The sequence below is a fragment of the Stenella coeruleoalba genome (assembly GCF_951394435.1).
Source record: "Stenella coeruleoalba genome assembly, chromosome: 13".
In the NCBI taxonomy this organism is placed as follows: domain Eukaryota; kingdom Metazoa; phylum Chordata; class Mammalia; order Artiodactyla; family Delphinidae; genus Stenella; species Stenella coeruleoalba.
In genome coordinates this window covers 36,061,349-36,085,480 of record NC_137159.1, presented here as the reverse complement: position 1 = coordinate 36,085,480, position 24,132 = coordinate 36,061,349, and the positions used below count along the sequence as shown (strand labels likewise).

At 45.8% G+C, this 24,132-nt stretch overlaps 1 protein-coding gene across 1 annotated transcript; it reads right to left on the bottom strand.

Annotated features, from left to right (window-relative positions):
• Window positions 1–696: 696 nt before the first annotated feature.
• SERTAD2 (SERTA domain containing 2) lies at window positions 697–22,823 on the bottom strand. The gene is made up of 2 exons (XM_079940130.1): window positions 22,507–22,823; window positions 697–5,945 (listed from the first exon to the last, which is right to left on the bottom strand). Exon 2 carries the CDS (start codon window positions 5,939–5,941, stop codon window positions 5,006–5,008), a length of 936 nt encoding a protein of 311 aa, XP_079796256.1. The 5' UTR covers window positions 5,942–5,945; window positions 22,507–22,823; the 3' UTR covers window positions 697–5,005.
• Window positions 22,824–24,132: the final 1,309 nt, after the last annotated feature.

Sequence of the window (24,132 nt, the reverse complement as noted above, 5' to 3'; positions counted from 1 at the left end):
GCCGCACTGTGGAAATGTGGGTCGGGCTGCTGGAGGACGTGCAACAAATTCGTGAACCACCGGTGCTGTGGAATACCAGGGGGGGGGCAACAAGGATGTTAGAGAAACAAGCAGGTGGCAGTGAAGAGCAGATAGGAAGCAGATGCAATAACTGGAGGCGAGGGGGGAAGAGGGTCCGGGCTGCGGAAGAAGCTGTGGTAAGTTCGGAAAGGAGGCGGCGGAATCACACCTGGGAGAAGGGTGATGAGGCCAAAGAGAGGCCCAAAGGGGAAGGCCCAGCCCCGTGGGGGAACGAGGCTGGTTTAGACCCACCGAGCGTGAGATGGCAAAGCTTGGCAGATCCCAAGTCCAGAGCCTGGGAGAGAGGTAGGGGCTGGAAATACGTTTTCAGAGTCCTGAGTGGATTAGGTGCCCTCGGGAAAGCAAGCAGGAGTGGAGGCTCAGCAAAGAGCTGGAACACCCCCCCACCCAGTGTTTAGTAAGAGTTGGGGGAGGAGGTCCGAGAAGGGCCCAAGAGGCAGGGGGAGAACCGAGAGAGAAGAGTGCTCCTGAGAGTGAGAGACAGGGGGCGGGTGACAGCACCAACTCCAGCAGAAGCCGCGGGCAGACCGTTCCCTGACGTGGGCAGACGGTGACACATGAGCTGGCTGTGCTCCGGGCAGAAGGAAACTGCAAACACGCCTCTCTCATCTTTTAACTGTTTATTGTATAATATAAAACTACAAAAGTAAGACTGCTCATTTCCATGTACATTTAATCTGTCCAATTGTTTAGATTACAGCCCAAACCTACATGTGAATACAACCATCTGGGTTCCGATGTAACGTCTAGTAATATTGCATAGAAAAGGCACAGCTCTCAGGTCTGTGGGGGAAAGGTTACACCTCCTGTTTGACAAAAGCCCTCCTCAAAAACCATGCACCAAACATGTCACTATGTACATCTTTTCCAAATCTTGGTTGTTTGCTCGTATGGACCGACTTCCCTTCCAAACTTGTTATCCCCAAAAGACGTCCAAAATTTTTATTGGCTTTGCTTGCAAGAGCATTTGATCCTGGCTAATTCTCAAGAACCATTCAGACTTATTCTTAGAAGCCCTGAAAACAACGGTACATAAGCAGGACGCACACACCTCACTGCCGTTGGCAGTTACTGGAAGTCAACCATTTCCAGCCGAAACAGGTTAAATATGCTCTTTTCAATTATTTTCAGAAAGCATATAAAGGTCCAATTTGTAACAGCAAGATTTTGAAATTAAGACAATTCATACAGAGAATAACAATCGCTGCACAAAGTAGAGTCTCTCTCTCTCTCTTATTATTATTTTTTGCACCTGTCATTTGAGAAGGCTGCCCTGCGGATTCATAATTCATTGTTTACCACAAAGGTGGTTAATAAATTTAAGCTTTAAAAATGATCCGTAAGTTGACACTTTGGCTCTTTGGAGTTTATTTATTTAAGGAATTTCCTTGATCGATCTCAGGGCAGCTGGGACACTCCAAGGGGCTATGGCAATAAACAGCACAACTGAGAAAGACACTCCGGTGGAGGCGGCTGTGGCTAGCTCTCACCCTTTGGTGTGAGCGAGGGCGTCGGTGTGGATGCCCCTTCTGTCATAAAGAGAGAAAGTGCGACTAGAAAAACTTTAAAAAATATCAACCCTTTGATGCTTGATTTTCTTAAAAATTTGGAGGTATTAAAACATTCCTCATCCATACCTTTTGCATATTTCAAATCGACCCATATTAGAGGAGAGAGTAAAAATGAACGTGGACTGTGCATACGATGAGAAGACCCAGGGGTCTGGCTCGGACCCCCTTTTAATACAGATTGACATTCCTACAGGAGAATAAATTCCTACATACATTCTGCACATGTTACGATCCAGATGTTGTTAGAGCTCCACAGTAAAATAAATATATTTACACAGAAAAAAAGGAATAAATAACTTATGAAAAAAAATCACTTCAAATTCAAAGCTCTTATTATTCTGCTCTCATCTTGTCACTTCATTGCACATCACTGTCAATAATTGTCCTCTCCCAGCCCCACCCAGCATGTCTCTCTGTCCCTCTCGTAAAGGCACCTCAAACTGCCTGCCTGGCTCTGAATGCCACAGGATGTCCTTTAGAAACGGGAAGGCACTGCTGCCGGGTGGCATCTGGAAGCACGTCCCACACTCAAGCTGGGACTTGGAGATCACACACAGGCTCACGTTCTTCCCTGTCGGGACATCACTTTGTAAAAATAAGACACAAAGATAACTGGAACACTTGATGGTTTTGTTCTTTTGAAACAGGGCCACTAATTCACCACGTCTTCCTCATTAGACCTTGAATATCAAGAATTTACGGTGAGGGTGTCCAGAGAATTAAAAAGCATTTGCGCGCTGCTGTTGGGGGTTTTTGTTTTTGATCCTGAAGCCCAGACTTATAAACGCGGGAGAGTCAGAGAACCACGTGTGGGCAACACTTCGCTGTGCTTATTTGAACTGCTGCCCAACATATGGGATTTGTTTAAACACACGATTTGCTAATCCAACCGAAGTACAGTTGTTCTAAGTTACTATCAATCAGTTTTCAACAATGGCAAATCAGCCGCCTTACCCTGTTATTGTCCGGAATAATCAACACTATTGTGCATGTACACGTATGTGTATGCGGGCGGCATGTGGAGAGTCTGCCAGGTCCTTGAGTTAGCAGAAGCATGGAGCCTGGGCGGACTTGTTCTCTACAGGAAAAGGAAGCCCTTCAAACGGACAGGCACGGTGACACCGGAAGCATCTACCACAACCCTCACCTTAACTACATGGTCCCTGGTCCTATCAAAGGGAATGACACATCTGCAGTAGTAAGAGGTGTCCGGTGGAGGGTGCTTGCTGGAGAACGGTGCAGTTTGATCGGTTTCTCACTGCTCGTCTGAGTTGATAATTAGCCTTTAAAAACACATTCAAGTTGGCGGGAGGGGGTGGGGGGGGTGAGTAAATCAGAACGTAGAGAGATTTAATCATATCATACACGAATCTTTTGCTTAGATGAGCAGTTCCTTCATCAAAGTGTATTTGCTTTGCCATGTGTATTATAAAAATAAAACTATCTATGGCTTGTTTAAAGTGCCATTTTATAAAGCTGTCTTTTTTAATTGGCCAGAAAGACTCAATTTTATCCATGGCAAGAAGTGAGCAGAATTGGTGACTGAATATTGACAAATGACCAACAACAAAGACAACAACAACAACACAAATCCCATAATTTAAAAATTCTTAAATAAATATAAAAGTTATTCCTAAAGAAGCCACCTGCATTTCAACAATATAGGTTGTAACCAGCTAAAGTACCATTGGAAGAAAGAAAAAACTGAAACGGAAAGGCCATTAACAATTTCGGCAACAAGCATGATACATTGCAAACGTTTTAAAATTAAATGTACACCGCTAGGAATAAAAAGCTAGTTCTCAAGCTCTCCTGGCAGAGAGAGGATGGCAATGGGGGAGGAGGGGAACATGCATAGAAAGTCCTATCTGTGTATTTGGGTAAAACAGCCTTGTAAAGTGTAGTTAAAGCAGTTGATTTAAGAAAGCAACCAGATCGGAGGCCGTGACGTAATGGGACCAACTCCAGGTTCAGGAGCCATGCGTGTTACAAGAGTGCATCCTAGGCTGGGCCGAGGAGAGCTGGGCTCACTGTGGTGATCGTGAAGATGCCATTTTCAGCACTTAGCAACAGAGGGAAAGAAAGCTCTAAGGAAGGGAAGCAGGAAAAGACAACAGAGCGACATGATGGATGCCTTCTGGGGGAGAGTTCCTTCTTGACGAGCCCTAAGCGTCGCAACAGGGTTTAGTTCCATGAAGAGGTCAGTTGCTTTTCATAAAATTTTGTTCGTGTGTAAAATTTCAGGTCTTCATAAAAATTATGCCAAAAAGGGAAAGATCTGGGGTTTTGTTTAAAAAAATAAAAACAATTAAAAGCGCAGACTTGGCATAAATACAATGAGTACTTGGTAGCCTTCCCCTCCAGAGAGAGAGCTAAAGAGAACCATCACTTAAACCCCGAGCTCCATGGCCACCTCCCGCCAACTGCTTAATGCAAGTTTGATGAGCAGACGTGGCTCTGGCTTTGGAAGTCACAGTGCTGGCGGGTGTTCATGCCAGGGGGTCGGTGCTTGTGAAATTTGGGTGTGATATCTCCTGGCCCTTCTTAAAGCGCTGCGTGTGTGTGTGTGTGTGTGTGTGTGTGTGTGTGTGTGCGCGCGCGCGCGCGCGCGTCTGGGGACATCAACTGCGATTGATTTGATCCAATTTTCTCTTTGCACCAAACACATATAAAACATTACAACTCTATAAAAGTACAAGTGCAACTTGTACATCTGAAGTTTGCAGGAACTATGTGAGCAAATCCTATCAAAATAGCTATCTCATATGTATAAACAGCATTTGTTTTTAGAAAAACAATATCATAAACTGCGGAATCTGTACAAAAATATAAAATAAATTTGGGCAGCAGTTTCTAAACAGCCATGTAAATGCAACACTTACGAGGAGTAGTTAATGCCTCTAAAAAGGCTGAATTGCCAAGTCAACCTATACAGGGCGAAAATGCCGGAAAAGGTACTGAGATTATCTAAATAATATATATATATATTTTCTTTTTTTACCTCTTGCAATAAAACTTATAGAAAAAATAGACAAATATGCACATGCAATTTACAGCTTTTCCAACTTATTCCTTGTGCTTCACTTGAGCTGTTTATTTTTGTCATTCCACATAGCGACATTGTCTTCAAATGTATTCTTTCCTATTCCCGGGTACTAGGTCTCTGAGGAACCACTCAAAAAAGCATATTAAAAGTGGTCATACTTGGATGAAGGCACTCCAACTCTGCTCAAAGCAAAAACTAGTGTGATCCTTTTGTAGAATGTTCTTTTTCTCAGAAAAAGGCAAGCAAGGGTACATGCACAGTGCGGAGAGCTGTCGGGGTGCGGGGTGCAGGCGACGGGCCCCGGGGCTCAGGACCCGACCAGCACCTCCATGATGTGGTCCAGCTCCGTGAGGTCCATCTTGAAAGGCTGGCTCGGGGCGACGGGCTGGCTGCTGTAGGGAGCCAGCGTCTTGAGGAGGTCGTCGGCCGACACGGGGGACATTTTTGAGGATGTCCCCGACGCGGACGTGCAGGGGTCAAAGTCGTACATGGACGTGTCAATGTCGGCAAACAGGATGTCGTCCAGGGTCAAGTCTGTCAGGAAGCCCGTGGACGTGGTGATCTCAAAGTTGCCGGGCAGGGAGTCCATCAGTTTCGGGTCGTCGGGCCGGCCGTCCTGGAGCCCCTCGGGTCTCTGCGCGCCGGGCCCGCCGGAGTCCCCTTTCGGGTCGTCGGTGGTGGCCTCCGCGGCCTCCATGGAGGTAGATGTGGGACAGAGCTCCTCGATCTCGTCCAGGGCGGAGGAGAAGCTGTCCTTTTCCGGCGGGAGGGCAGGAGGTGCGAGTCTGGCGGGGGCCGCAGGCTGCGCGGCCGGGGAAGTGCAAAACGTGTCCTGGTCGTCCTCGAGCAGTGAGGCGGGGGTGAGGCAGGCCTCCAGGGGCGCAGCGCCGCCCAGCTCGCAGGGCGCGGGCGCGGGGTGGCTGAAGGCAGGCGGTGCCTCCCGGTAGCTGGAGCCCAGCGGGTCGGCGGGCGGCGAAGAGGCGGGGAACGCGGGCCTCAGGCTGCCCTCCTGCTTCAGCTCCTCCTGGATCCGCCTCAACATGTTGTTGATGAGCACGGTCTTTTGCAAGCTGGGCTCTGTGAGGGGCCTGTGGTTGTAGAGTTTCATAAGGGAAATGTTGAAGATAGTCTGGCGCTGTAAGGTGTAAGACACCTTGGACGGACCGTCGGAGGGGGACACAATTTTGCCTTCCAGCCCATCTTCATGCTCGTCAAACTTCCGTTTTCCTCCTTTCCCCAACATATATCTGCCAAGGAGAAAGGAAGGAGATGGAATCAATCCCACAGAAAAGAATTTCTACCCTAAAAAAAGACGTGGATTCAGAGGTCAGGACCCGGACTTGAGCTCCCTGCCCAGGGTCGGTTACAACAGAGGAATTCATTGGGAAATCTACCTTTGTGTGCCGGTGGAGCAATCTTTATCACTGGGTAGTCTGTTGAATGTATTTCTTGAGAAATGTGTACAACACAGACAAGTTAAACGTTACCATGGAAACCGTGATTTTGACTTTGTGCTCCTGGGCTTGCGTTCGCATGCCTACGGCGTTACCATGCAGGTTCAACTTCCCTCCTCCCCCAAACAGATCTATTTTTAAAGCCCAAGAAAACACTGACAATACTATGACCTAAACAGGTAAAGGTATCATAGATTACAGCTTGAACACACCTAGAGCGATGAAAAGAACCCAGTTGGAGAAAAGGGAATATGTACAATTTTGGTAGAACCACGTGTGCTTTCAAAATGCCGTTTCCTTCCTCATCACACATAGAGCCTTTCTGCCTGTTTGGTGACATGTGGCGAAGTGCTTGGACTGTGTTAACTGACCACAGTGATTGAGCTGCCACTGCTTTTCCGTCTAGAATCAAGTGGAGGAAGGTGGATTGCCCAGCCCAAGTTTTCCCATGGCTCAATTTCATCGCATGCAGCCATGCCTGAGTGCAACTGGACTAATTTAAAAGAAATTTGCTCTGATTATAAGCATTGCTGTTTGGGTACTCGACACATTTCTTAAAACAATACCTACTGTGATTCCAGCAGGGATTTCAAAGAAACAATGACCTCCTATCTCAGACCTTGAGCACTGGGGAATGGGTTGGATTTTAACTCCTGCCTATCTCGCCTGACACGCACAGCCTCGGAGGTCTCCTTGTGTGCTCTGGCCTGAGTGGAGACGCCCTCAGCTGTCTGTGCCTTCAGGGGAGTGGTCCTTCATCTCAGAACTTCTACCAGCTAAACGGCAATCACAAGTCCACCCGCCTTTGACTCAGAGACCTCACTTTCCAACCAGTGAATCAAGAAAGCTGTCCTTACGCCGTCGTTCAGACCAGCAGACATGCTTCTAATCAAGCCAGGCCCACGCTCGCTCCCTATGCCCTCTACGCCACTTACCCACAGGCACGTGTTAATGCTCTCCTCAAGGCCACTCACTCTTTCTGATATCGTCACACACAAGAAAGTGCTTTGTAGTTATCCAGTTTTTCTTCTAAAGGCGACTTGCCTTTTACTGAATGGCCTCCTTCAATCCTTTAACTCATCCCGCATCTACGCTGTCTTGGGCACTCGGCCAGAAGGTGGGTAGTCCTGCACAGGACTAAAGCCTGGTCTTCAAGGGGCTGAACATCTTCGCGGACACCTCATTATCATTTTCAATTAGGAGTCTCATCCTAAAGGAATAAGGCTAACCATAATAAAACTTCCCAGAACTTCCTCCCAAGGCTTTGTGAAAGAAGGCCACGCTGCCCCTCCAGGCAGACAGACATGCAGGTGGACACAGAGCCCGGTGCACAGGTCCCACTCCGGGTGACTGCCTTCACGTGCCTCAGTCTCCAGGAGAGAAGGATGAAGACAGCTGCAAGCCATCAAGTCAGAATCAGCTGGAGAATTTGTTAACACTCATAAAGAATGTGGAGTTGCTTGTACGAAACACTTTCTCTCACTTTGTAAACATTAAGAAAATGGCTGTCTATCACTAGGACCGAAGACCAGTCCCATAATTAACTGTTCTCTAAGGCAAGGAAGGTATGATAGTAACAACTCCCTTATCTAAGGCTTCACATGACAGAAACATTTCCTACTGTTCAGTGCTACAAGCCTCATTTGTATATACACTTTGCACAGAACATTTCCTATCTAAAGTATCTGTGCCCATTTAAACTTGAATGTGAATCAGAGAGGAGGTGACTTCATTTCACATTACAAAACACTTTCTACTTTATGCTTTAGAAGTATTACCGGACAACTGTGTTTTGAAACAGATAACTGTATTCACATATATGCCATTTGTATTGGTTTACAATTGAAGCATTTAATGTCACTTCTAGAAAAACTCCATTTTTACCAAAGAGCTCACCAAATGCATTTAATTATCATATAAAGCTGTTATATAATCCACGTTATATGCTGTAATTTGAATGTACCCAATACATCCAAACGTGTGCCAGAGTACACAAGTGCACACGCACACACACTCTAAAACAGTGTTTCTCAAAGTGTGGTCCATAGATGGAACCAGTCTGTAAACTGTTACTAGTTCATGATGAGGTAAGTAAAGATACTGCATTGTTTAGAAACTTTTATAGCAGATTTACAGAGTAATTGTATCTCTGTAAATACAATTTTTTAAAACGAGGCTTCTATTTTCACATTTTTGTACTCTTATTTCATTTTTCTAGTCATTATTTTTGTCATGTTTTACTAAAGTATCAGTCTATAAAGGAGGAAAACACAAACAAGATCGTCCTTCATCACAAAAAGTTTGAGAAGCACTGTCCCAAAATGTAAACCAAATACACAGCTCAAAACACATTAGTAAGCTCATCGCCACTTAAAATTTTTACCGGTTTTCTGGAGAAGTAACCCTTAGAAAAGACAACGTAGACTTTTCCTTTCTTTTTGTCATTCATGCACAGCTGTCTTTTAAGGACTTGTTGACAGGAAAAAACAACAGGGCTTTTTCAATAACTCATACTTCTCTAGAAATAATCACTGAGCACATAGAACTTAAATACTTAAAAAGCACGTGGTACTAGAGGCATTTAGCAGAATTCCCATTGCTGCGGGAGATCTATGGAGATACTTTTCAGAGAGATTTCAACATGAGAAGCGCCTAATTTCCAATTAGAATGATCTAGCTGGTCATAGCTGTGTGATAATCTTAATGATTTAGGGAAAGCCTGGTAAGACATTCGTAATGCTCTCTGGAAGGGGACGGAGGAGGGCCCGTGTAAGCAAAATCTGTGAGCGCGAATAGGCAAGACGAATCGAATCCTGGACGCTTCTCAAATGTGTAAATAAGGACTCACGATAGAGTATGGCTCCAAGCAGGTTTGCCTTCATTTTTCTATTTCATTTTACGAGGCAACACTGCTCTACACACCCAGTAAGATTGCAAAATGCACACAATCCTGACTTGTAATCTGAAGTCTATCTACATTTTTACAGAAAGGAGTGAAAAACAACATAGTAAAATCTAATCCTCACTCCTACGTAGAACCTTAACGTTAAAAAAAGTTTTTTTTTAATTTAAAATTTGTAAAAAATTAAAGTTTTCCTAAAGTTTGCTTAACACACTGTTGAGAGTCCCGTCTGCCCACGTTCAGAAGAGGCCTCCAGCTCCTGGAAGTGAGAAGGACCCTCACTCGGTGCTGTGTGAACGCCACACCTTGGAGCAGACACAATTCAAAGAAAAGACAAGCTTCGCAGGAACCCAAGGGCCAGGCTGCCTGAAGCCTTTTCCTCGGGCGGGCGCGCTAAGACGACAGCAATAGCTCTTCAGGCCACTGGAGAGGCAGGTGACGTGTTAAAAGGCCTCACTTGGCTGCAGCCTGAGGATGGAGCAGTGGCTGGAGCTCATTAGGGGCTTCAAGCTGACAAGAGGGAAGGGGGTGTCTGCTGTTCCTGCCCGAGAGGCCCCTTGGCGGTGGACCTGGACACCAGGGTGGTAGCCTGTAGTTCACCAAAGGGGGCCTGTGATAAGTCGGTTTCCAGGCCACCCCGAGGCTTGGCGCCCCACTTTGCCTCCTCCCTTGGCTTGAGAAGACCCAGGCCCCAAAGCTCATGTCTTCTACCCAATCTTTCAGTCAAAGGCCCAGAAGGGGCCCGAGCTTCAGGGCTGGTTAGAGATCCCCACATGGGGGAGTGAGGTGGGCGCTCCCTCCCTTTCCTGCCCACCCAGAGGGGCCTAAAACTAACCACAGCCACTCTTTTATTGAATATTCACTGGCTCTTAATATAAGGGTCCAGATAAAACACCCTCCCTCCCCAAGAAGCTTGCTAGAAAGAAACTCCTAGCATTCTGATTTGCTTAACGTAAATTTTGGCAAGTAGTAACTGCAGCGATCTAAGTTTTGAAAATAGAGACCAAAACTCAAGGGTAGCAAATACAAATGAACACTTCTCTGCCGGAGTCTTCCAGGGAGTTTAATAGTGAATAAACCTCTCCAGATACTAAACCTGGCTTGCAGTTGTGCCGCTTTCATTAGGAAGGACCCTGCCCTCAAAAGCTACCATCCGCTTAGGCAGATAGTCAAAAGTCACATGTCACTGGGAGATTCCTCAGAAGAGAAAGAACCAGAGAAACAGGAGAAGATATCACCTGTTTGGGAGTCTGCAATTCCAGATTCTGAATGGCTCCCACAGCAGGGAGTCTGAGAGATTAGTACAGACTGAGGTGACCAGGGGACTTCTGAAGGGGATAGGATCTGAGGTTTCTGTTTAAGGCGGGATTGTCTCTCAATGTCCGTTTCCCACCCCAGACGGTAAGCCCTCTGAGGGTTTCAGACTGTTCCGTTCGTCTCTGTGTTCTCAGGTTAGGGCAGTCCCTGATACACCGAAGATGCTCCAGAAAGAGTCACTGGATGAATAGTAAATGGAAAGAATGAGAAAAGACACTGAGGGACAGCCAGAGAAGGACTGTAAAACAAAGACAGAGATGTGTGTCTTTGGCTCTGACTGTAAACTTGGCATGGGAGGGAGGGTATGACAAAGGGGAAGGCTGAACGAATCTCAGAGGGCACAGCTGTACAGGGCAGACCCTGGGTAAGGAGATTTGTCAGTATCTGAGGCACAGCGGGTGGGCAGGGATGCCTCCTTCAATCTTTAGTTCTCAAACTTGGGGGAGCATCAGACTCACCAAGGGGGCTAGTTAACACAGAATGCTGCCCCCCACCCCCAAACACACACACACTATCCCAGATTCTCATTCAGTCCGTCTGGTGTGGAGGCCCAAGATGTGCATTTCCATCAAGTTTCCAGGTGATGCTGGTCTGCGGACCTCATTTTGAAAACCATGACTTCCTTTCTTCCCCATCCAGCTATTTCATATGTAAGCCTGAGAATATCTTTACTCAATTAAACTGGAGCCTAAAGGGCTTCCTTACTTGTGCCTAAGCAGGTAAGGAAAAAAAGAATGAGCAGCGTTTCTGTGATGGCAGCTGACATTAAAAAAGAAAGACTCCATGCAGAATTAAGATGTCTTCAGCTCAATTTTAATGATAAAGCTCAGCTTCTCAGACTGATATATCAGATCCCACCTGCTCACTGGGGCCTAGATTCTTCTTGCTGTGATCACAGAGTGAATGGCAGTGAGGCCTTATGCCCAATGTCCAAAGAGAAACTGGAAGAGTACCTATGTGTTAAAAGGGAGCATTTCGTAGCTTTTATATTTTTTAAGGCATTGTGGGAAAAAAATGCAAACATTAAAAGAAAAACACAAGCAATCAACAATGTTCTTTTAAACTCAATGTTTTTCAACTGTTTAAAAGCTATGCCTTGGAAAAAAATTTTAAATCACTCTCGGAGCTGTCAAAATAAATGTTATGATTTTTAAATTAAGAATATTAAATCTACTTTTGCAAACCACCACTTCTGTCATCCCCACTAGCAACAACAAAATCCACTGCTTTAACCTGCAGCCCTCTGTGGCCACTAGTGCTTCCTAGAGGCCCAGAGCCTAGTGGCCGCTGATTGACAGGTGCACAGAGGGGGCTGTGTGGCCCCTGCGGGCAGCATCACTGCTCGGGCTTGTGAGAGGCCCAAACTGGGAGCCCTTCTCTGCGCACCACTAGGGCTGTCTTTCTGACTCGCTGCGGGTCAAAAAAAGATGCAAAAGACTGCATTATGCTTTAACTCAATTCATCCCCCCAAATAGTGATCACCCCAGATAGAAGGAAAACCCTCCATCTCATCCTACTCAGTATCTAAGGGAATTAATGCTACAAAAGGCATTTAAAAGAAGGTCAAAATTGATAGCTTAGTTCCAATTTCTGAAGGGAGGAAATGACTGGGGAAGGTATGACTGACCACATGATCAAAGAGGCAGCTGAGAGCGGAGGCAAGTGGCCGGGGAGGGAGTGGAAATGGCTCCCAGCTTAGCTCATCCATCCAGGCGGAGGGATGCTGGTCCACACACAGAGGTGGGGCAGACAGGGGAGATCCCAAAAGACTCACTCCAGAACACCTCAAGGCCCGATGGTTTGTACTTCGTGTACATTTTCAAAAGCTTGTTCCAATTTCCTTTTGGAGTAGTAAGTGACAACTAGAAATCCAGGGCTTTCGAGTGTAGCAGGCTTAAGTGACGTATTGTCTCAACGGTCAGTTACCGAGGCAGAACTCAGCCCTGGTGTCTTCTGTTGGGGAAGGGTAGTTACTAGTGGGGCCCTCGGCTCCCAGAGAACTGGTCTCCTTCTACATCCTCACCAGGGTGAAGACCCTGGTGCCTGCTTTGGGATGAGTCACTGGTCTGCACACTTATGCCTGCGTCACTAAGTTCACATCTCTCAAGTGAAAGGCTCCTCATCCAGAGGGTCCCCAATCTCCTCAACTACACCATCCTGTGTGACCACTGGTGTGATTACTGGTTGCTGAGGAGTCCAGAAGTGCCCATGCTGATACTAAAAATCATAAAAACGAGGCATTTAGGGTAATGCCCATGATTCAGAACGATGATTTTTCCTCATGGATCTAGCCAGTTTGAAGAAAAAAGAAGCTGAGACATGTGACGAGTGTCTTCAAACAGGCTAGCAGAGGCGATTTCCTCACTCTGACATCCTGAGCCACCAAACCCAAAGTCCTGTAAGTGGAAACACATTCTTTCAGTTTCTTTTGGGGGCAGTAGAAGAAGAAAGGAGTGCCCCTGGCAAAACTACTGAGTGTGCGACAGTCTTCCAAGAGCAGAAGAGAGGCTGGCCAGAAATGCTGGTGAGACAACTTCTGAAACAGAATATTCTCAGCTCTCCTCTCCTCACCCCATACACCTGCCTTACAATGCGCTCTGGATCCTCAGAAGAGGTGGTCCAAATGGAGAGCCTCTGCTCCTAACCAGGACACCTCCCACCAGCTATGGGCGAACTCTGGGAAAAGGCTCTTCTGTCAGACAGTCACACAGCAGCTCCCAGGAAGGAAGGAGAGGCCCCAACCCCCTTCTACGGGGGGAAGCCAGGTTTGCTCAGACAACTTTCCACACTGTTAAAATATTACACCTTAAAAAACACCCAGGACTCAGAAATCTGATAACACCTATGCTTTTAACACCCCTCCTCCCCCAAGTAACAACAGAACCCACCAGGAGAACAGAAAGGCCACCCTGAAGGGACATGCTAGGTGGTGGTGCCGCAGATCGGCAGATCGGGGAGAGAGCTGACAGAAAGGGGGGTCAACCTGAAAGGATCTCCCAGCGGGGGTGTGCCATGCGCTGTGGCCGGTGCAGTTCCCCCAAAACCGGGGTGGTGAGCCTCCAGGAGGCGCTGTGGGTCAGCACTCCTGCAGACCCCAAAGTGATTGCCTCTGGCCTTAGGGAACGGCAGAAACACGGGCAAAATTCCAACGGGGAGGGCTTCCCTGGTGGCGCAGTGGTTGAGAATCCACCTGCCAATGCAGGGAACACGGGTTCGAGTCCTGGTCCGGGAAGATCCCACATGCCGCGGAGCAACTAAGCCCGTGAGCCACAAGTACTGAAGCCCGCGCGCCTAGAGCCCGTGCTCCGCAACAAGAGAAGCCACCGCAATGAGAAGCCCGCGCACCGCAACCAAGAGTAGCCTCCACTCGCCGCAACTACGGCAACGAAGACGCAACGCAGCCAAAGTAAAATAAACAAAAAAATTCCAACAGGGAGAAAGCCTCTGCGTGTTTACAGACAGGGTGAGGACTCCCAGAAGACAAGGGAGGGTTAGTAACTGAACACCTAAAGCTGCCCGGATCAGGGAAGCTTTCTTTTTTTTTTTTTTAAACCCAAGCTCATCCAGGATGAGGTCCCTGCAGTAACATCCATGCTAATTGGTAAGTAAGACAAAGCCTTCCCTAACAAATCAGCAATGTAATTATGAAGCCAGTCACTAGATCAAGCCAGTTAGGCGCGCTCGCCGCGGCTCCGAAGCTGTAACCCGACACCACTGTTTGCCGCGGCGCCTCCCCGGGCTCTCCGGGCGGCGCGGGGGACACGGGCTCGGCCGCAGGCACTGCACGGCCGCGTAGCCGCGATCAGGCTCTGCACTTGGACCCGGGGCGCCGCGAACAATCCTCCTTGCTTTCTTGACAGCGTCTTAAAGCCTGGGAGACAAACATAAATTAAGCCAGGAAGGCAACCTCGAAGTCAATTAAAACAACAACTTTTACGGTTTGGGGATGTCTTCCTCAAGTCTACATTTTAAGAAACTCTAGCTTTCCCTCTCAGGATTTTTACACACTTCTATTAAATTGAAGACGGTTTCTGACGCTGCTGGTTTGTCAAACATCATATTTTCTCTTGGAAAAAGAAAAGGACGTTTAAAAATGTTGACAACTAATTTCATTTAGTAGGCAAATTCTGGGAGAGAGTGTTTCAAATGAGTATTTCTTTGGAATAAATTACAGCCTTGTTAATAAACATCTGGAAAGAAACATGGGCTTTTTAGAATGTAACTGTTAAGTACTAGAAAATGTTTCTAATATCCTGTCTTACTGGTTCCTCCGCCAGCTGGGAATTTTAGGTTTTAAACCTAACTCTTAGGAAGCTAGGGACACCAGTCACCTCTTCCAAAGATACTGAGAATGCCAACAATTCTCTTATTTTACCTAACAATTCTGGCTAAAAGCACTGCACACCTAAAGTAAAAGATTGAGCCGAATTATACAGTTTCTAAACTTAAGTTTAACAAAAACATAACATGATACGATGCCTGGAATTTGCTTTAAAATGTTCTAGAAGAAAACGGCCGTGAAGATGAAACAAAACTGACAAAATGTTGATAACTGTTGAAGCCGGGTGATAAGCACAAGGGATGCATTGTACTCTTCTCTTTAAAGTTTGAGTGTGTTGGGAATTTTCCATAAGAAAAAGGTAAAACACACACACACACACCCCCACACACACCAATACATACTTTTAAAATTCTACAAAGTAAAAAATCAAATAAGCACGATAAACTATTTACACCCTTAGCGAGAACTATTATATTAACTTGATAGGTTATTTTACATAGAAGAAAGCTATAAATGCTCTATGTAAACAAGCACGCCCAGTACAAGTGGAGACTCCTCTTAAGCTTTGAAAGAGCATATCACATCTAACCACGAGGGGGCGCAGCAGAGCAACAGGCACTCCTGAAGTCTGGTTATTCACTGCAATTTCTAACTAGAGATCTCTCAAAGCATGCACATTTCCAAGATTGTTCCCAAATTCAGGTCTCCATAGGACACTGCTAAGCAAGCCAAGAGCCCCGCAAAGACCAAACTAAATTATTTTATGCTATGGTTCAAAATCTGGAAATACTACATGTAAAAAAGGTTGTTGTCTGTATATAAGTAACACTGATGTTTCCAAAACCATGGTTAAAAAATCCATGGAGGACTCCTGAAGTGAGAACAAACACACAACAACAAACATACAACCCGAGTTGATAAGATGTGGACTGGGAGAAGCCAGCAGTTCAGAATTTCCAGTGGGGGCATCCTAAGGTGATTCTCAAGGTTAGCAGTAGGAATTTTACTAGGATAGAAAAGCCTTCAATAATCCTATTGCTTCTTAATAACAGGAAATTACCTCCACACTGAACAGAAATGGCTTCAGGCAGTTATTTGGGAAAACTTCATAAAGAATATTGGGGAGGAGCCGTTTAATCGTAAAGTGTAACTCAGGTAACCTTAAAGAGATAATGAAGCAAGTTGATTGTATAACTTGCTTGAATTCTTCCTATTCAAATTACAAGTTGAAGTTCTACGATATTGTATGTTCAATAACAGTGTTCATAAGACACCAACTATTACCACCAATCCTTCCATATGAAACTTGGCAAACATGAACTATTATTATGTTATTTTTATAAATAATATATTATTGTAGTCATTAAAATTATGATGCTAGTCCACACTAATTTGGTGTCAGGAACACACCTTTAGCATGCTGAATCTAAAGCCTCATTATCATTAAGGGAAGGAATTCTTAGATTTTAATTTCTTTCCCTTAAGATTATGTGCCAGTAAAGGCTAGCCAGCCTCACCCCACCCCCATTCCCATGCATAATGAAAATATTTTTTTCTCCAGTACTTGTAATTGCCTGCATGGGATTCTGGTGTCAACCCTCCTGTACCATCTTTTCTCCAAAGATACCTTGTTTTTCCTCTCACACTAGAGACCCTTCATATACAAGGTCAGAGGGGAAAAGCTTAGGGTAGAAACCCAATGCTTTGCCAAAAGTATGTGGCAGTGTTTTGGTTTTCTGTTGTTGTTTTAAAGAGCGCTCTCAGATACATAAAACAGTCACACTAAAACAGGTAAATATAATTTTCTAGAACAAATCTGTGAAAAATAAAATTGCATCTTAATTAAAACAAAAGATCACCATCTAGGTTTTGTTAGCCAACTAACTTGCCACTGAATAAAACTAACAAAAACGAAGTATGCTATGTCGGAAAGTGTTTTTATGAAAGTGTTTCTTACAGGTTATTATTAGTTTTTAATCATCTTTGTTTTCAAATTGGGGATGCTTTATTACTGTGAAAAATCACTTAAAAGAAGACATGCTTTATATTCCTCACAAATACAGAACATATTTCTTTTAACTTTCACATGCAATCTAAAGAGGAAAACCAGATAAATATTCTTTATTTACTTATTTACTCACTGAGTAAATCTAAACACTGTACTGTATGGTCTAAATCTGGATTCCTTAAAAGAAAACTATCACATTTTTACAATATGACATATGGGTATAAAAATTTAAGGTACATGATAAAAGACATATACTTAAGAGATGCCTAAAGGGGAGGAGATAACTATTCTACTATGTAAATATCTGTTTCATATAAGCAACGTACATATTCAGAATGTTTACTTTAGTTAATTCTAAGAACTAGGCAGGCTCCTGTTAAGGTTTTACAAAGACAATTTAAACTTTATATCATATACTTGAATAATTCACAAAGTAGAAAAAGGAAATGAGGATACAAACTACGCTTGAGAGCAGTGAATGATACTTAGTAAAGATGGCAGCCATTCATTTTTTTAAATAATTATTTTGGGGCTATTTTGAGATAAAAGTATTTCTTCCCAAGGACTTCTGGGTATTGATAATTAATGACCCACAGAACTTTATTTACACAAAGTCATTTAGTCAAATACAATAAAATTAATCAGAGCACCACACTGAATGTAATAAATATTTATTTTCTAAGGAAACTACCTGTCAGAACTTCAACTTCTATGATCTTCAAGGCCCTTTAAGGAGACCTGCCTCCAACCCACCCCACTGCCACCCCTGAACATCCTGCCTATCTTTAGGGGCTTCAGAAGCAAGAAGGCAGGTGCCACTTGAGGAATCCACGCTTTGAATTTGTTAACCAGCTACTGTTAGACAGCTAACAACCAACACCAGGTAAAATCTATTTTATTTTATATTTCCGGCCATAATAAAAATATTTTTAAAAGCAGTCTGTTTAAAAAACTGTTCAGAAAAGACCATCACCAAGTTTGTGACAAGCACAGAGGCAATGCAAAAATTTCTTCATCAGCTACGGACCACGCATGGTGCTCAAATTCCTCTGCCAGGTGGGTTTTCTACGACAGCAGAGAAGACAGAGAAGTACACACATACATGGAGATTCCCTCCTCAAAAAGGGAAAGAAATCTGAAAAGCAAATCTGTATCATGTATTATTGTAAAATGGGTAACCACTAAGGGAGGATCAGATTAAAACAGTCACCACCTCGTTATCTCATTGGTGTGGCTAGAATTTTATGCAAACCTGTTCTGGTGCAGAGATGACCTTGGGACTTTCAGATTCCCAGAGTTTAACTCAACACTTCTAAACACCAGGGTGGGGTACTCCAGCAGGCCTGCCTGAAGCCCGGGAGCTGCGGCTGGCGTGGAATGATAAGCAGTCAGCCAGGAGAGCAGAGCAAGGGGCTAAAGGTTGATTTGCAGCAAGTAACGCTTCATTATTTAATTTTCTTACCATGGCATGATCAAGTAATACTTTTTACTTTTGTTCAACAGGTTCACACAGACAGCTAGAAACACGAGTGAATGAGTGTGTGTGTGTGTGTGTGTGTGTGTGTGTGTGTGTGTGTCCTGAAGAGCCAGAATTCCTTCCCCTTCACTATTCTACATGAAACTCCTTAGAAGCACAAAAATGCCTGGTTTATCGTCTTGCTTTCAGTTAACCACCTATGAAGGTTTTTAAAGGAAAAAAAGCTTAGAATTAAATAGCAACTCTGCAAAGCTACAGGTTTTTGCAAAGGGACAGAAAGATAGTAATTCAGACATGAATTCGTTTTAAGAGCTGAGGTTTGCTGCTACCTGGAGTTACTGGAGAAACAAAGCTGCCTTTGGGCACCTAAAACTAGTCAGACCTGCTGTAGCAGCTGCACGGTCGGCTCCAGAGCTGTCCTCCACTCTCCTCCCTCCGGCCCCCACCCCGCGCATCCGCATTGCTCACTCCACTCGGGGCGGCGCCGAACGGGCACACTCAGCCCTCCTCTGCCGTCCCTGCTCAGGGGCAGGGCCAGCTCTGGACACACGGCGTGCAAGTGTAAGAGGAGGCCAGACAAGAGAGCAGATGCTGACTCCATTCTGAACTGAAAGCTGCAGTTGGTGCGGAATACAGCTTCTGTGTTCCCAGGTTGCTAAGATAGATGCATCAAATTGTGGGGTTTGCTTCAGTGAATCCTGGCAGGGATTCCCACTTAAGTTGAGAGGAGGGACGGGAGATCTTGAGAGGAGACGAAGGAGGCTTTCCAGCTTCAGCAGCCTTCAGACCACAAAGACAGCAGAATTTCCTTCCAAAAGGGAGTTTTCATTGTCTCTATGTGGTGCTTGTTTAAATGATAAGCATCTGTTTTGTCCTATTAGGAATCATATGTTTCCAAAGATATTGCGATGTTTTTATTTTGAAATTTTTATTTGTATTTCAAAGAAAATTTTTAGACAGCCAAGCATGTTTTTGTTTGTCTCATGATCTTCAAGGAAAAAAAAAAAAAAACAACAAGGCATCTATTTATTACCCAGAATAGGAATGTCGTCTTATTGGCCTGACATATGCCATTCACAGATTCATACAAAGAATGAACTGCCACACAGTGCTCATGGAGAAAGACACTGCTCCACACAATGAGTGATGGGCGCTCCAGGGGACAGTGCTGCTCACAGGGTTTCCCAGCATCTGCACGGAGGGCACAAGTTTGCCTTTAACACCAACCGCACTAGCCACTGGAGACAATAATTTCGTTTAAAAGATACGCTAACTTTGGTTAGTTGCTCTTTCCTTCAGGAATATTGAAACTAAATTAAATATCCAGCCATTTCTTAAGCAGGAGTCCTAGCTTGGGGGTTTCGGTCAACTGTTTAAGGAATAATTATTAACAGTCAGTAGAAAATATATGATATGTGCATATGCAGTGGCCACTGCATTTTTAGATGTTCGTGTTCTGCTGGTCAGTGTTGATTAATGGAAAGACCTATGAAAGTAGCTGTTACCCTTATTTCAAGGCCATTTTCACTTAAAACTGGAGCTTGCCCTCTGGTGCCTTGAGCATACACCTGATCTTTGCACTCAGCAATCAGAGACACCTCTCTCTCGTCTCTCTGCCCCCTCTCCCTCTGTCTTTGGCAAGAAACTACTGCAACTGCAGCTATCTCCTATAGGATAGGCCGTAACAGTAAATATGAAATTTCTATAGCAACAAAATTTTAAGAAGTTCTACAAGTGAATTAAAGTTCACACTCCTAAATGCCATATTTACCTATACATTTTAAAAATCTCTGTTGTAATATTGACAAAGTCGTCTTGTTTTTTATTGATATAAACAAAATATAAAATAAAGCTGCATGCTTTTACTAGTGTTCTCTAACAAGGAACCACAGCAAAAGAAACCTCTAAGGGTTTCTGTTGTAACTTTTAACTTTCTTAAATAGCTAAAGTGTAAAATATTTTGACCAAGGGCAAACTTTTAGTATAATTTGCTACTGATAATTTGAAGTATGCTTTTATTTTTATTTATTATTTTCTGTCAGTTTAATTTTTGACAGAAAAAAACTTTATGTATTTGTATGTCTGTATATATGTATATATCTTCAACCTCCCCTTATATGTTTTTTATCTGTTTTGTGTGTGTGCGCCTTTCTAAGTAGCATTGTAACTTTTATTCTGTCATTGGAACACTGTTTAAAATAGCATATGCCAAAAGCTATCAGCTGCTACACAAATTTGAGTTTTAAAATATCAAAATATATACTAAGTATCTCATTATTAATAATTCAGTGCATGGCAAATGGGTAAAATTTGTATTTCAGCTTCTCAATTAAATAAAAAAGCTTTCAAGGGGACAATTCAGCAAATAGAAGTCTAAAGGTTTTCTAAATCTGAGTTAGTACCCCTTTCTAATTTTTTTAAGGGAAACAGGCCGGAGCAGCTGTTACCTAAGAAGCTGTGACACTCGCCTGACAATAAAACTGTTCCCTAGGACACTCGTGTCGTACACTTGGTTGGTATTATAAAATGTGAGTCTTCTCTCCCACCTATTGTAAAAACACAAGGAACAGAGCTGAATGTTTAAGAAAAAGAAAGGCTGTCAAATCCATTTCATAAGATTTCTCACCTGACAGCAACATGGTTATGCACATTTTAATTAGGGGAGAGGAAAGAAATAACAATTATGTTAAAGGGCTCCAAACCTGATGAACAACATAGACAACTTTACATTAACATATGATATTTCCAAGTAAATCAATAAAGCTAAAGGAAAATTTCTAACATTTATCTCTCTTTTTGTCGTTTTTCCACGAAGAAATTGCTAAAATGAACAGGAAAGCGGAGATGCATGAACGAGCTCTTCTTGCTCGTGCCAGAAGCAGGGATCTGAGGATGGGTATTTTCATCCTCAGAGCACACCCTACTACACTCAAATCAGAATAGACAGCTATAAAAAGGGGGAGGACTGGGAGGAACTCTAGGGGTGAGATACGCCTTCTGAGTAGCTGAACAACTACCCCCCCCCATCAGCAAAACAACCCAGAGGCAATCAGGTGGACTGTCCTCCAGGGGTTGAGTGCAGCCAAGAGCCCACTTCACTCTTGTCAGAGACTAGTCCCTAATTATAAAAGGCTACTTTGAACACTTAAGGCCTCAGGGATCCTATTGGCTACTACAACTTCTAGGCTCTTTACACACATTATGGACATTTCTTAACATATATTGGGAAATCAAACAGTATATTTCATGAACAAAGTTTGAAAACATATACTGTCTTCCTTAAGACCAAATGAGGCTGCCCAACTTAATTAAAATTAAAACTAGTATGGTCTGAGGCTGGATGTCTCGCCCTGATGATTGTCCTTCCCCACTCAGTGCCTGTAAAAACTTCCTTTCCACCTCCTGAAACATCCTGAAATTAACCAGCTTGAAAGCAAAAAGTTATTCTAAAACAAATTATTTCTAATCTTTTTGAGAAATTTAAGGATAAACACAGAACTCTAATCTCAATCTATTACTATTACTTCTGCTAAAAGTAAGATAACTCGTGGCCAAGGGGGAAAAAAAACAATTTATGATCTTTCTCTCGATGCAGTGGCCCTCTGACGGCACCCTGTCTTAATGGTACAAAGTCCAGGGCTTGGGACAGCTGGCTCCCCTCAGCCCCCTCCCTTTCAGTCATAGGCGGTCACGACTAAGATGACTTGTAGATTTCTAACTTAAAAACCAATGAGACATCAAGTTTAACATACAGACACATTCAAAATCAATTCACTTGGGCACGGGCGAAAAGAGGGTGGAGAGGTACGTTTTTAAGCTAAAACACAGGGAAACTAACAGAAACACACTAAAGCAAGTTGGATGCAAACCCGGCCACAGAACTCAAGAGTGAAGCAGCCTTCGCGCCAGCAATACGAGCCTTAAAAAAAAAAAAGTCTCGCACGTTCACAACAACACAACCGCCACAACACGCACACATATCCCAGCTGTAAAAGCAACAGCTCCAAGCTCCCTCCGCCCCACCGCTGGGTTCTGGTTAGCTCCCGACCCCCTCCTGACCCCGGTCCGTGACTGCCCGTCCCCTGCCCTTCCCCCAGCAGATCTGCCCGCGAACGCTGGGGGTCCCCGGCGCTGGCCCCGGGGGTCCAAGGGAGCGGGGCAGGGAAGCAGCCGGAGGAAGCGCTCCTCCCGGTACCTGCTCCAGCCCAGGTCCCTCCCGCCGAGGCGCCCACGACCCTCGCGGCCGCCCGGGCCCCTCCTCCGCCCTCCCGGCTCAGCCGGCCCTGGCGAGGTCCCAACGCCGCCCCCACCCACCGGGAGCCCAGCGCATCCAAGAATCCCCTCCAACCCGGCGCCGGGAGAACTTACCACATGCAGCTCCACCTGGGAACTAACACATCAGGAGGGGTTTCTGCCCACTCCTCAAGCTACTCCCGCTCCATGCGGAATCCCCCGCTCCGGGGGCCCGAGGGTGGCTCCGAGGAGCGGGCTGGAGGCGAGACCGAAGCTAAGACTCCGCCGTCCTCTGCCTGCGCGCTCGGAGCATTATACAATGGTGGAGGAGGAGGAGGCGGCGGCGGCAGGCAGCGGAGGAGGAAGCGGGAGGCGGGCGGAGGGGGCGCCCTGACCGAGCTAGCGGCAGCTAGTGCTCCAGCACTCGCTGTGCAGGAGTGACGTGCGGCCAGCGAGCCTCCCGCGAGCTCCGGGCCCTGGGCTCAGCAGGCCCCGCCCCTCGGCCCGCCCCGCCCCTCGGCCACCAGGCCCCGCCTCTTGCCGGGCCCCGCCCCCTCCCCCGGAGGTCCCGGGAGGCGCGATAAATGCCTAGCGGGGCCCCGGCCGCCCCAGGAGCAGGAAGGGGCAGGCGGAGCACGCGAGACGCCGGGTGGCAGCGCCGCCCACGGCTCCCTTCCCAGCCGGGGCGTCCTTGATTTTCTCTTAAGGGAAGGCTTAAGGAGCAGGGGAGAAGAAAAGAGACACTCCGGCCAGGGGACCACAACTAACCACCAAGAATCCCCTCACACCACTCATGCAAATGACGGAGCCGCTAGTGACAAAGGCGGCGGCGAGAGCCGCGCGCGCACAGCCCGCTGAGTCGCGCGACCGCAAATATGACAAGCATCTGAGCTATTCTGCAACTTGGGGCCGGTTAGCCGGGCAGGCAGGGTCCCGGGGGGAAATGGGGGGAGAGAAAATCAGACCCCAAGGCGCGGCGTTCACGCTGCCAGCGGAGCTTTCGAGACAGGCGTTCCGGGAGGGCGGGGGCGGCGCTCCCGCAGCTGAGACCCTCTCCGATGCCCCGGTCTCAGGACGCACGAGTGGCCCGCAGAGACGTCCGAATGACAGGATGGGTGGGGGCTCCAGCTGGAGCTGGGGACAGAAAATTCCCTTTGCGTGCAGTGGCCTCAGCCCAACACTTGAAATGGGTCACCAAGTCAAGAGTACCTTCGGAACAGGACGGAACCGAGTTGCATCCTTCGTGGCAGGCCGCGGCCGTGGTGCAGACCCGGCAGCCGGCCGCCTACCCTGGCAGAGCCCACGCAGGTAGGCAAGCCAGGCTTGGATACGCAGGGGATACCGAGGCGCAGTTTCACATTGCTAGTCTTTTCTCTCTCCTTTCTTGAACTACTTACATTTAGCAGGTAAATTTATACTAGTTGGGAGAGGTTGTGTGTATGGTGCGAATTTTAAAGCCCTAGGAAAGGAGAGCTCCCCTAGAAAATTAATGATTATTTTAAAAATTACATGCGCGTTCAGTGTAAAGATGTTACAAAAAGTAATTCAGGCACCTTAAAACTTTGGCTGCCACCCCAATCAATATCGTCTCAGATCTCTTTGGAGCTTAATAGTCCACTATACTAGTTATGTTTAAGGATAATAAAGCTTTAAGACCTAACATAAAGGTGATTATAGGGCTTCCCTGGTGGCTCAGTGGTTGAGGGTCCACCTGCCGATGCAGGGGACACGGGTTCGTGCCCCGGTCCGGGAAGATCCCAT